This window comes from Carettochelys insculpta, chromosome 28 (assembly GCF_033958435.1).
Source record: "Carettochelys insculpta isolate YL-2023 chromosome 28, ASM3395843v1, whole genome shotgun sequence".
Classification (NCBI taxonomy): domain Eukaryota; kingdom Metazoa; phylum Chordata; order Testudines; family Carettochelyidae; genus Carettochelys; species Carettochelys insculpta.
The window spans coordinates 4912073-4926358 of NC_134164.1; the positions used below are offsets into that span (position 1 = coordinate 4912073).

The following is a 14286-nucleotide window of genomic DNA, read 5'->3' on the forward strand; positions in this document are numbered from 1 at the left end:
ACCCTGCCACTCACCAGAGTAGCTGCTGGATCCTGCTGTGTTGCTGGGGGCACCCGGCAGTGCAGCTGGAGTATATCCAGTTCCTTCATCATTTTTTCTTATTCTCCCCTAAATCCCACCAGTTTATGGCTATCTTTCCTCCACTGAACTGATTCCAGATGCAATCTGAATATTACAGCACTGAGTATCAAGGGACTATTTCTTTCTTGCACCATGACACTGTGTCTGTGTGTATGCAGACCCGAATCATACTTACATTTTGCTTCCACATCAGGTTATGAACTCATTAGTTAGTTTGCTTTCTTCTGTCACCTGTCTGTTTCAGAATTACTGTCTTCCAAGTTTCCCGCTTACCTTCACTATGTATATTTTAGATTATTTTCCCCTTATGTATTAACTGTAAAATAATCTTATTTTATTTCTGCCCATGTATTATTAGTAGAAGTAATGTTGGGAACTTACTACTTTATAAAAGTATTCATATCTCAGTTACTCCAAAAGCTGTTCATAATGAGAGAGAATTGTTGGCAGAAGTATGATGCTAATAATTTGGTTGGGTTGTACTGGACATGGGACATATGCCACATCTAACACACAAAAACATGCTGCTGATTATGAAAAAAAATTAAAACCTCAAAATACTTTTATTTCAAGCCAGAAAAGAAATTTTATTATCCAGATTGATACAGCACACTAAAAAGCTGCTGATATGCAGTAAAACAAGCCCTTCACCTCAGACTTTAAGGAGAGTGTAAAAGACAGAGGAAATTATAAGAAAGGCACCAAGCTCTTGTTCACTATTGGATTACACTGTTGTAATATATAATTAACATTTCCACTAGCATTTTCTACTATGCATACAGAACAGATTCCCTGTTACTCTGTTGACAAGTATTTCATGATTTTCTTTTTTAGATGCCTGTTGTCTTCAGTACTGGTACAATGCAGATGGTCTTATTTGGGCTAGGAGATTCAGTATTTTCTTTCCTGCATAGAAACTACTTTTCCATCTACCGAATCTTCCACAGCGATGCGAACTTTACTTGTACTTGTGGTGGTGGAAAAGGATGCTGTGATGAAGAAAAGGGAGACAGTAATTACAACTGGGGAAATAAACATACATTGAATAAACACTGAAGAATCCTGCTTTTTCGTAGCTGGAAGCTTCCTTCACTTGTCACACACACAGCCCTGCCTCTTCTCGCTGCACTATAGTACCACAGTCTTGAAGGACCTAAGTAAAGCTCATGTAATTTACATATAAGAATTGCATATCAAAATTGGTAGTACTTTGCTGTTGGTGTGACTCAGCAGAAGCCGATCTATAAATCTCCAGATTTCAGAACGATATGCACAAGTGACCAGGTGCCTACCAGCTTTCTACACCAGAAATAAAATAAGATTGGACCTAAAAAGACTATGGGAGCTATGGAACAGAGAAACTGAAATACTGTCTATAATCCCTTTATCAATAGAGGAACTGGCTTGTTCAGTTCCATTTTGCCATAAGGATATTGGTTGCATTGACCCAGCCCCCACACCACTAAATGCATTTTATTTCCTCTCTTTATTTCAAAATCCTCCTTACCGTCCTTGGGGGTCCATCCTGGCAGCCTGTGGAAAAGAAGACATATGGGATTAACAAGAAGTCCCACAGCAAATGTGCACTGCACAGCAGATTTAACACACAAACAAATGTACGCTGACCAGTGAAGAATTTATGAGCTGGAACTTGCAAACGTTATGTGCAAAAGATCAACCATGAAAAAGTGCAGATGGAAAATCGAGGCCCTTTTACAAATGTGGCCCTTATATTACCATTCTGCAGTTATGGAATCTTGGTTGTTATTGGTCTTACTGCTTATCTTGTGTTCTTGCTCAGTCCACTGACAGTAAAGGACATGAACTGCAGTGAATACAGCTGTAGCTCTTTTTATTCCTATTCCCATTCTGGACGTTTTTGCATTTCTATTTCTTTTAAAATTTGATTATTTAAAAACAAAACAAAAAAAAATTAAGAGCTGATTTCCCCCTCAAAAGTAGTGCTTCAGTGCACAAACAAATATCCAGCTAGTATTAATGCCCGGACTGTTTCTAGATCAGAAATGGGAATGGTCCCTAGCAAGTGAAAAGGTCATTTAAGAATTTGTTCTACTCACTGGGAACATGAGGAAATAGCTTAGAACTACCCGGTATATAACAGTACATATTTTCATCTTTATGTGGAGGAACAGGGGCAATGTTCCCTGTAAGATGCATGCTTGGGTGGCCACCCAAGAGAGATTCAGGGCCCATGCAGCTGATTAGCAGAGCGCCCAGAGCCACCCAGTGTGGGCATCATGTGTTTCTATTGGTGGTGCATTTCTATGCATGCCTTGGTGCACATAACAAAATTTATTCTGCCTGCAGGTGGAAAAAAATTAGAGGGAACACTGAACAGGGGTGTGACATTTATGTGAGTGGCAAGAAGAGACTTTCATAGATGGTTCTTTCTCTATTAATGGCCTTTCTCTATGGTTCATTTTTTGTGGCTCACCTTAGTTATTATGGGTTTATACCCATTGTCAGAATTAAAATTTTCATGATCAGCTCATTTGTCTTTGAAAGTGAATTTGTATATTGGAGGTTTTGGGAGTTTTTCTGGACACCAAATAGCAGCCCATAATAGGTCTAGTGTCTAGTTAGTACACTTCAGAAATCTGCAGTAGTCCTGGTTGTGATGAGGCTCAGATACAGCTAATTTCAGAGCAAGTTCCTTGCATTGCTCTTATAACATATGTTGATAAGATTCTGTAGCAGCCATTAGGGGGTTTATTTTGAACATAGTTACATACTTGGAGTCCTGTCCTTCCAACAGACTGCGGTAAGTGGCAATCTCCTGCTCTAATCTGGTTTTGATGTCCAGGAGCAATTTATACTCTTGGTTCTGCCGCTCCATGTCACATCTGAGTTCAGCCAGTTGCTCCTCAATGCTGGCGATCATGCTCTGGATTTGTGCTAGCTGTGCGCAGTATCTTCCTTCTGTTTCTGCCAAGTTGGCTTCCAACCCAGCTTTCTATTATAAAACAAAATTAAAGTGGGTTATTACACAGATTCATTCCACAGTAGAATGAGGGTGGAGTGTGATTTATTGTATGCCAGGAACAGCCACATACCATGCTGAGCTGGGACTGGAGTTCTATCTCCAGGCCCTGCAGTGTGCGTCTCAGTTCTGTGATCTCGCTCTTGCTGGTTTGTATCTGTTCAGTACTGGTAGCTACTTCACGGTTTAACTCCTCCGTCTGGAAGAAAAACAAACAATAAAAATCAAATGAAAATTGGATTACCAAGTGTTTTATTTCCAGAAAGGAAAGAACTGCCTTAATTGCTGTTGCAGTGCTATTACTTTGGAGTCTTTCTCAAATGCAGCTACAGTGGCTTTTCTCGTAGCCATAGCCTCCTGGGACATGAAGGATGGTGTGTGTGGAAGGAAGCATCACCTCTCCTCCTTCCTATTGGTCCTGGATACACCACCTTGGCATTGTCTGCTGGAGCAGTAAGCAGAGGTTGGTCCCTGCCTCCCTATTCACTGGAGACAAGGTGGGGCAGTAAACAGGGGTTGGGCTCTGCCACTCAGCTCTGGAGACAGCAGGGTTACAACACTGGGGGATCAGGAAGCTAGTGAGTTCTCCACCTTCCCAGGTGTGGTGGGCAACAGGCTTTGGGCTTCATCCCTGGAGTGATGGGGTGGCAGGCTGGGCTGCCGGCTTCAAGTTTCAGCCCCTGTCTCCATCACACAACTTCAGACTCCATCCCAGTCCCCTTGCCAAGTGCCATTGGGCCCTGGCTGCAGGACTTCAGGCTCTGGTTGTCTCCCATGCTTGCTAGAGAAGGAACTCAACTCCAACTCCATTCCTTGGCTTCTACTACCTTCCCCAGCTCCCTATCCAGGGCTTAATTTGTCTCCTCCAGGGCTGCCAGGGTTGACTGTGTCCTCTGTGAAAAGTGATACTTTCCTGTATTTAATACTAGTTGAACCTCTCTAGTCTGGCGCTCTCTCATCCACCACCATCTAGGGTCCAGCATGATTTTAATTTGTTGAATGTACAGTTATCATGGGTGTGGCCAAGTCTTCCATGGTCCCATCAAGTTTGTTTACAGCTACCAGCTCTGGCTCTCGGTTTTCTGTGCTGTTATTTAGCTTGAATTTACCCCTGAAAGTCTTCTAAGAGCCCAGTAAGCAGTGGAACAGTGTAGACCTCCCGTGGTTCTGCAACTTCGCTCATTCAGCACCAGTCAGCTCCCAAGGGTGCCAGACTAGGGAGATTCAACCTGTACCAGTTTTTACAACAGACTTTCTCGTGAGCAATAAATAAATATCAATTATTTGGTCATGTAAATGTGCATATTTATTTTTTTTTCTAAAACTAATTAAGTAAGAAAAAATGTGAGGGTGGTCAACAGCAAGAGTTGGCAGTTGCACTCTGAGGCCATCCAAAAATTTGCCCTAAGAATCCCCATTGATCCAATGGGGGAAAGAGGATTAATGTTTAAAATCTTGGTAGGTGTCTCAGGATACTTGGTTTCTTACCAAATGCAGAAACTAATCTGCAAAAGCGAAATTATTGTGCATAAATTGGCACTGTGGTGAGTATCAGTTTATTTGTTCATTGGGAAAGCCATACCTGTTTATAGAACCAGGCTTCAGCATCACGACGGTTCTTTTCAGCCAGCGTTTCGTACTGCTCTCTCATCTCAGCCAGGATGCTGGTGAGATCAACTCCAGGAGCAGCATCCATCTCTACGCTGACCTTTCCACCCATCTGATTGCTGAATTCTTTCATTTCCTACAGAGAAAGGACACAAAAGAGGTTTTACTCTCTGCTATTGTACACTTTCTGGCCTCTGCAATCCATGTAGCTTAATTGGAAAATGTGTGGTTTGAGTTACGATTATTACATACCTCACTGCCTCCTAACCCTTAATTCCCTGCTTCGTTGTTAAAAGGCATCTGCAGCATGTGTCAGTCCCTTACTCTTAACTTTCCCCAGACCTGAAGGTGAGCACACAGAAGCTTGAAAGCTTGTGCCTTTCCCCAAAAGAATTTATTCCAATAAAAGATACTTTGCTAATATGATACTTTTTGCAACATCCTCTGTTAAATTAGGGTTTTCTTTCCTTAAATATAATTTTACTTTATTATGTATAATTTCTTTTAGAGGCATTATAACTTTAATCTCTGAACACATGGGTTCTTTAACCATTGCTTTTCATAAAGAAATGTGTTCAGGCGTGGAATTTTTGTTCACATATATGGTTGGAACTGAAATTTTTAAATGAAATATCTTGATTACTTTTGTTGGATGTTTATCTATGTATTTGATCATTTTTTAAATAAAATGGCTGGAAAAAATATATTTTTGTTTCTAAATGGATGAGAACATTTCCATGTAACAAATAGTGTTGTTTCTGGAATAATTTAAAGAAGTCTGAACTCATGCTCATGCATTTCAAATCAAGTACACAACTCACATATTTAATCCAGTTTGGAATCAGAGAGGGATGTTAGTCTGAGGAGCCCTTTGTATTTGCTATAGGGTAAAGACTTGTTATGAAGTTACAAGAACTCCTGTGGCACCTTATAGATGAGCAGATATTTTGGAGCATAAGCTTCTGTGGGCAAAGACCTGCTTCATCAGATGCATGCACACAAAAGCTTATGCTCCAAAATATCTGTTAGTCTATAAGGTGCCACAGGAATTCTTGTTGTTCTCGAAGATACAGACTAACACAGCTACCTCTCTGATACTTGTTATGAAGTTGTGAAGTGCTCATTCCTTGGGGTATTTTTTAATCCCAAACTAACTTCAGAATGTGCTTGGTTATCCTCACTCCCTGTTCAGAGCACTCACCTCCTCATGGTTCTTCTTGAGGAAAGCCAATTCTTCCTTCAGGTTTTCAATCTGCATCTCCAAGTCAGCCCTAGCCAAAGTCAGCTCGTCCAGGACCCTGCGCAGGCCATTGATATCAGCCTCCACACTCTGGCGAAGGAGCAACTCATTCTCATATCTGCAATTTTTTTAAAAGAGAAAGTCATTTGAAAATGCATCACTTTGTTTCTAATGTTATTATAACAACAGGGAATCTTAGAACGTGTGTCAGAGAGGAATAGGACAATAGAACTGAAAAGTCAGATGAGAGACCAAAAATGGTAAGTTAGAATGTTTCATCCAGTTGTAAAGTATGACATATAAAAATGTGTGAGATTGCTGTCTAGGTCCTTTGTGGACATTTGACCACATTTAGCACTCAAATAACTTGGCGTTTTTGGGAATCCCAACATACCCGCACACACTTAGCTGCAACAGTGTTTAGTACTGTAAAACAGAATGACAGAGAAATCAGGATTGAGGTACAATGCCAGAACTGAATGTGGGAAGGAAGAAAATGCCTGCTTATTGGTTTATCAGGCTGGTGCTCCTGAGCAGTAATTAAAAATGCTAGATTTGAAGAGGTAAACTTGAAAATCACAAATATATTTGGACTTGAACTAAATTTCTGATGCATAAATAGATGTGAGCTTTATGGGTTTGTATACCTAGAAAAAGGGTAATTAACATATATACAGAAGGTAACGGACAATCCAGTTTTAGTAATCTCTCAGTTTTGAAAAAAGGCATAGGGCACAAGAGGAGAAAATCTAATGCTGGAGCTATACTTCATTGTAAGAGAAGGTAGTTGTACCAATGTTTTTTGGCATCTTGACAAGCCGTGCCCTGAAAACAAGCTGATTTCAAGAACATCTGAGTACAGGAAAGTGATTATCCCTTCTATCCCATCATGCCACTTCTAAGTGAAAGCAAATTCAGACTTTCTCATTTTAAAATCTATAAGTGCTAATTTTTTCAGTGACAATGAACTATACAAAATGTCAATAACCATATAGAAGGTTAAGACATGAAGTATAACAAACCAAGAAAATATCTTGATTGGGTTGGCGCCATGCTGACAAAGTTTCTTTTCTCATTTCTTTCTTAGCATATCAGTTCTTTTGCCAAGATTGTTTCTTGTATATGATAAAGGAGAAGTACTATCCCTAAACTTGTGAGCAGTGGCTGTACTCTCAACTACTACAAACAGATGTTCGATTTCATATATATTTATTTGAGAGAGCGAGAGCAAAATTAACTTACTTCAGTCTGAAATCATCTGCAGCCAGTCTAGCATTGTCAATCTCCAAAATGACTCTAGAATTGTCAATAGTAGCTGCAAGGATCTGGCAGTTGGGAGACAGAAAATATATTTCCTGTGAACAACTGTAAAAAAAGCACTGTACTGGGTACATAGTATTTAGTAACTGAGATGTGAAGTAGTAAAGTAGGGAGAAGGAATGGATATAGGGTCATAAATCATTAAACAAAACATAAATTAGAGATTTCATAACCCGTATTTTATTATATCACCCTTTTCCCTACTCATAGTGTATACATGGGAAAAAGCCAAAGAATCTAAATATCAACCATGTCCTAAATATCAGTCCAGGAGCTGAGTGCCAAAAAGAGACTTTGAGCTAATCTGGAGCAAGTGTGGGTGTGTCAGAATGGAATTAGACAGCTTGATTTTCCCTTCTCATTCCTATACATGTAACGTCTCAGTTGATGCATTTAATGGCAACAAAGTTCAATCCATTCACTCTGTGGTAGTACTCTTAAAGTGAAAGATGAAATAAGAATTCAAATGGCAGTATCCAACTACCCTGTACGATTCTGATGGCAGTAGAGTATTGAAACATTCTCAACTCACAATATAAATCTAACTTTTCATAAGCATGTTTCTCTTGTTTTAAATTTATTCTGTGGTACTCTTGTACATCTGTTATAAAACATATAGATTAATTACAGTGGGCAGTTAAACAGTATGTTCAGCTCACACCTAGGACAAATGGAAAATAAACTTGAACCATAAAAATATTTCACCTTAACTTTGCCCTGGAACGTCCTTACTTTTGAGGGCCATGGGTTCTGCATTATCACTTTTCTAATATTTGATGTTTTTTACATCTTCTTGATAAATTTTAATTAATTGTGTCACATTTTGCTACCTTCTTAGAGCTTTCCATTACCATAAAAAGCCTCAGTTTTTTAGTGAGAGACTTTTATTTCAATAAAATAAACAGCAGTAACTTCCCTTCTTTTCTGCTGAATTTTTGTTGTTGTTGGTTTGGTTTGGTCTGCAACGCATTTGCTTTTATGGCAAGAAATTATTATTTGTAAGTATTACTAATTGGTTTAAAAAGTTGGAATGTGCAATTCAGCATTAATAACAAATTTCCATAATAACTGCTTCCAAATATGAATGCCTTACCTTGTCTCTGAGCTCATCAATTATCTTGTAAAAAGGACTGTAATCACGCTCTGGACTAGTGGGAGCCTGCTTCTGATACCAATCTCGAATCTTGATCTCTAGATCAGTATTTGCTTGCTCCAGAGCTCGAACTTTGTCCAGATAGCTAGCCAGACGATCATTCAGGTTCTGCATAGTTACCTTTTCATTTCCAGATAGTAAGCCTCCATCTCCACCACACAAGGCACCAAAATCAAAACCACCACCAAAGCCGCCACCAGCGCCTCCTCCAAAGCCACTACTAGCATTTCCTCCAAAGCCACAATAAAAGCCACTGCCTCCTCCATAGCCCCCACCCAAGCTAGAACTATATCCAGCCCCGTAGCTACTGCCCAAGCCACCACCATATCCACTTCCTACCCCAGAGGACACTAGTCTAGTGGAAGAGAGAGAAACATTCCTGCCACCAGATCCTCCATGCATACTCGGGGTTCTGTAGGATCCTCCTACTCTCACTGAAGAAACACGAGAGGAGCTACCACCCCCACCCCCCAAAGCACCACCATAGCTAGAAGAGGTGCTCTGTATAAAGGAAGTAGCCATGGCAGCAGCACTGAAGGATCTGGTGTCAGTTACTCAGCTTGGCCTAGCAAAAGAGGGTAAGTTTCTGCAGGGCAGTGGTGGTCTATTTATACCAACCACTGTGGGTGTTATCTGAGAAATTCACCCTCCAACCCTCCCCAAAAAGATTCTCCACCCTTAAAGGTGATGCCAAGTTATAATAATTTTGCTTACTAATACAACTGGCTGTGCATTCTGAGGAGCTTGACTTTTTTTCTTCAATTTAAAAAGGTGTGATTCAGGATGAGTGTTTGTTTTTTCTTGAGGCTAGAGTTCTGACACTTGGTTTATGGGTTTTTTTGTTTTTTTTTAACTTTAAGATAAGAAAAACCAAGTGAATTCAACCAAATCCACTTTATGCATTAACAGAAAATCATGGTATTCACTTTAAGAAGAAGCCTGCTACAGAAATGAAGTTTGCTTTGTGTAATCTTTCACATTCATTTAAAGTGTATTTTAAGCAGCTTTTGCATTGCAGCTGCTTGTTCCCTTTTTTTAAAAAAAAAACATGGTTTGTTTCCATCAAAACTTGGAATCAGCTACTTTTTTTTCTCAGAATCATTTTTCAGGGTTTAGAACCTCAGTGTTTAAAATATAAAACATTATCCTGCTGGTATATACATTTCAAAGGCAAAGTGATCAAAAGCCATGGGACGGTATTCGTGGTTTTAAAATAACTGAATATTTTTGGTTGAGGTAACATTCAAGAAAAAAACAGATTGGGGATGATGAGTATAAAAGTAATTAAAAAGCTGCAGCAAAGAAGAGATGTCAGTGCTTTCTACTGCTAACTAAAATATACTAAACCAAATATACTGGATATAAGGTTAAACAGAAAAGTTTCAGTAAGATAGACATTAAACTTTAATTTGTGATATATACGTGGAAATAACCTGATACCTTAAAAATCACAGCCTGAGGAGTGCCCATCAGAAATGCTCTAAAGATATTAGTCATTCATTAAAAACAGGGGAGTGAACCATGTGCATCTTTCAGTCCTTACAATTGTGTGATGAAATTCAACATAGATCAATCATCTGTTAGTATAATTGTGCAACATGAGCTGGATGCTGTTTAAAAACATCTTTTCATCTCTTGTGGACAGGCTGTGACCAGATGGTGAGATTTCTGATTTGTCCTATCCTGCTAGAGAGAGAGAGAGAGGTGTGTGTGTGAGAGAGAGAGAGAGAGCATTGCTCTAAAAACCCCTGTTCCCTCTGCTCCTGCATCTCATTTGTGGTGCTTGAATAACAGTTTCCAAGGAGGCTGTTCTTTAAATGAAAACAAGTATTTTTACTATTAAACTAGGGTTAGTATAAGTAGTAGTAGAAACTGACAGAGCTGGAGTAAATGGGAGAAGCTTTCCCTTCCTTTCACAGGAATCAAATATATATTAAAAGAAAACATTTAAAGAAGATTACCAAGTGTTTGCTGGCAACTCAGAACAGAGATTTCTGTCTGGCACAGTTGCTGAAACTGACTGTCGGTAAATAAATTGGAAAATGGGATGAGAGGTTTCAGATTAGTTGCAGCTTCAGATTAACTGTCCTCAGTATCCAGAGTTTTTGTGAGGTTGCATAGCTGAGAACTGAATAGTACCCTACAGATACGCCTCATCTTTCACTAGAAAGGGGTGGGTTTGGAACAAAGAGCTGTATCAGCTCCTCTCTGGTCCACACTTTAATAATCTACTTCTAATACTCTCCTCTCACAATCAGATTTTTTCATCTTCCCTAGTCTAGAGAAAAGGCCATATCTTTCCAAATTGTGATAGCGTGTTTCAAACAGAGCTTGGAATTCAGCCATGGATCAGTCTTGCCAGGGGCTTGATTAACAGTTCTTAATAGCTTGCCAAATCCATATATCACTAAGACCTTAGTATCTTAAAAAGCAAGTTTCAACAAACTCTTTTAACAGTGAAGAATGTTCTCTAAAATCCCTGTAATGTCAGCATTCTGAGATTTACATGCTACTGGGCTCAGTTTAACTCCTACTGATCCTCTAATAAGCAAGATCAAGTTCTCTTTCACTAAAATCCTGTGTTTCAACAGAAGGCCTTGTGTGAAAAGTCATCATTTTAAAGGGACATCGTTCTTCATTACTTTTTCATCTGTTTTGCATTTACTTTTTATAATAACCCTTTTGAACATTTAAGGGTGAAATATGCTTTGCTGATTTTATTATATTCAAGGCACACACTGGATTTTTATTGGATAGTCTCTCAGGAATTCTAGGTAGCATGTGTGTTTCCTTTAGAATAATTCTTGACATCTTATCTTATTCTCCTACAACAGAACTGAGAAAAACACCCTGACAAAGAGCCTGATGTTTTTATTGTTTTTATTCCTCTTTCTTGAGCATCGAGCCTGAATTCTCAGGGCATATATCGTGATCAATATCTTGCTTTTGCAGAAGGGTAGAGCAGTAGCAGATCTCAGTCCTTTCCACATTCTTATTGATTTACATTTTTAAATGACAAGTCCATCTCTTTTCCAGTCGTTTATAGTACTTTTGCTGTATATTGTTTGTAACATTTTCTTACTAAAGTTGCCAAACACCTATGAATTTCAAAGACCTTCATGTCTGGATCAAGTCTGTATAGTGTGAACCAATTACTATTTCTTACCGATATTTTCACAAGAAGGTGCATTTCAGTGAGTTCTGTTGGGAGTGTTGCTTCTTCTTAGGAAAGAAAAATAATCAGTTTGTCAACAACATGTGCAAGTTGATGGTAAACAGTTTGTGTGCATCTGTAGTTCACAATGCACATTTTGTTGATTACAGAATTTACGTAACTTTGACTATGATTACTAGCACTTGTTTGGATTACTTCTTTAACTAGCCAATGTATCACTGTCATCAAATAGATTGTGTGAAATTGGCGTTTATCAAATGAGCTAAGATGTTGCTTTTCTGTAACGAGACATCAAAAATCAAGTATCAGAGGGGTAACTGTGTCTGGATCTGCAAAAGCAACGAGGGGTCCTGTGGCACCTTATAGACTAACAGAAATGTATGAGCATAAGCTTTCATGGGCAAAGACCCACTTCGTCAGATGCAAGTAGTGGAAATTTGCAGGGGCAGGTATAAATAGGCGGGCCAGAGCAAGGCTGGAGATAAAGAGGTTAACTTAGTCAGGGAGGGTGAGGCCTACTACCAGCAGTTGATCTGGAGGTGTGAACACCAAGAGAGGAGAAACTGCTTTTGTATTTAGCTAGCTATTCACAGTCTTTGTTTAATCCTGAGCTGAGGGTGTCAAATTTGCAGATGAAATGGAGCTCAGCAGTTTCTCTTTGGAGTCTGGTTTGACAGATCAAACGTTAACTTTGGCTAATGAAAGTTCATTTTTTATTTTGAATAAATATTAACTGACATTTTTCCAATTTAACTGAGTACTAGATCCAGGTGTAAATCCTGGTATGAACAGATTGGCTTTTCTTTCTACAGACTATATCTGTATGTAACTCTTATTGTATGAACTGTCTAAAAAATACATTTCCCCAAACATTGAATTCTCTCTGCTTCATCACCCTCCTTCTTAAGAACTTCCTTAAGTTTCTCTGAGGTCAGTGGAGCTATGCCATTTTATACCAGCTGAGATCTGGTTCACCTTCTTGTTCATCCAACACCTTTCTGCAGCTGCATATGAAGTGGAAATGACTCTACTGACTGTACTGAGAGAATCAAAGTAGAGCCTCGCACTCAGTGAGGTAGTAGGAGCTGTAGTGTGCTTTCCACTTGTCTTTGCACACTTCACACTAACTGTTTCCTAGCCTATTATATCTCATGTCTCGACCCTAACATTCACTTTAATTGTTACTGCAGTAATCATTACTGAGCCTCTGTAAAAGAGGAATACTAACTAAGCTCAGTTTGCCATGCCTTGGCAGAGTTTTGTTGGCAGACATCCTTTGGCACATCTGCACTCTGCAAAGTCTGTTATTGTCATAGTTTCATTATGGGGTTTCTGCTAAATAATCCACAATAGCCCATCAGCTCATGCAGACAAAGAGTTCCATTCAGAAAGAGGCTTATTTGTCACCATGACCTACTCAGCATTTGTGTGGTCCAAACATATCCAAAACATCATGTGCCAGTGAAGAAGGCGAGGCTGCCTACTTCTGAATAAACAGAGAGAACCAGGCTTCAGATTTAAGGTGACACTGAGTGATTTAACACTGAAGATTTTTGATGAAATCTTCCAGTATGGTAAGAATATGTGCCAACATTTCCAAACTTTGGTGCCTCAGATTAGTCACTAAAACCCATATTTTGGTGCCTAACTAAAGTGGGCTGGTTTTTAGGACTGCTGAGCATCTGCAGGTAGGGCTTCAGTAGACCATGTGAATGTTCAGCTCCTCTAAAAATCAGGGCATTGTTTTTCATACTTAAATGTCCATTTAGGTTCTGCCTTTAGATACTAGAATTTAAAAATGTTGGCAGTAGGATTTGCATCCAGGAAAGGGTCCCCAAACATCTTACTTTCTACCCTGTAGCGTTTTACTAACACTAAAAGGTGAATGATAGAAATACTTAGCCTCTTGAGTCCATATAATGTAAAGCACCTTGAGGCTTAAGTATTTTTGTTTTAACTATTGGAGCACCAAAGAACATTACTTATTGCATGAGCATGTAACTTTCCATAAGCTAACTAATGTTGGTACTCTACTGTGACACCCTCTAATAAAGACAATTCTGACAAATTACAAATCCACATGAAATGGGCTCATTTTTCTACAGCCTTTGGAGAATAAAGAACTAGAGATCTTTGTTGATTTAGAATGGATTCCAGGTGTAACCGCTGAGTTCAGGAAACAAAGGATTTGCAATTTAATATGAAACGGTTGTTAGCAAATGAGTCAGCAACTGTGAGTAAGAGGTAACAGAAGCCTCTTTCTATCTGATGTGTTACAGACTTCCCCCACTGGCAGATGTACAATATAAATATGTACTTCTCTAGAGCAATTTTCATCTCTACCAAAGCTAATACTTTCATTCATGGCCTACATTACTCCCAGCTTTTCTGATTCTGTGCCAGATGAGAGAATTTGCTGGACTATGGCAGGTCACTATTGGCTAGCACATTATCAACACTGCCACTGCTTACTGGCCTCTTTGAAGACATTTAGGAGTATATTAGAGCTGAATAACAGCACAGAACACTGAGTGCAAGGGCTGGTGGCTGTAAACTAACTTCATGGGACTGTGGGAAGCTTGGCCACACCCATATTAAGTGGTCATTTGGCTAACGCCGGTCATGTTGGATTATGGATGTTGTCGCACAAGAGAGTTTCAGTTTAGAGAGGTTCGACCTGTATTTATTTTTAAAAACTGAGGCATAAT

The 14286-nt window shown here is 39.2% G+C and overlaps 1 protein-coding gene across 1 annotated transcript; it reads right to left on the minus strand.

The window, feature by feature from the left end:
* Positions 1-663: 663 nt before the first annotated feature.
* Positions 664-8957, minus strand: LOC142002855 (keratin, type I cytoskeletal 19-like). The gene is made up of 8 exons (XM_074979304.1): positions 8344-8957; positions 7173-7255; positions 5892-6048; positions 4665-4826; positions 3156-3281; positions 2835-3055; positions 1589-1614; positions 664-1070 (listed from the first exon to the last, which is right to left on the minus strand). The coding sequence occupies exons 1-8, from the start codon at positions 8923-8925 to the stop codon at positions 973-975; spliced, it is 1455 nt and encodes a 484-aa protein (XP_074835405.1). The 5' UTR covers positions 8926-8957; the 3' UTR covers positions 664-972.
* Between the last annotated feature and the right edge of the window lie 5329 nt (positions 8958-14286).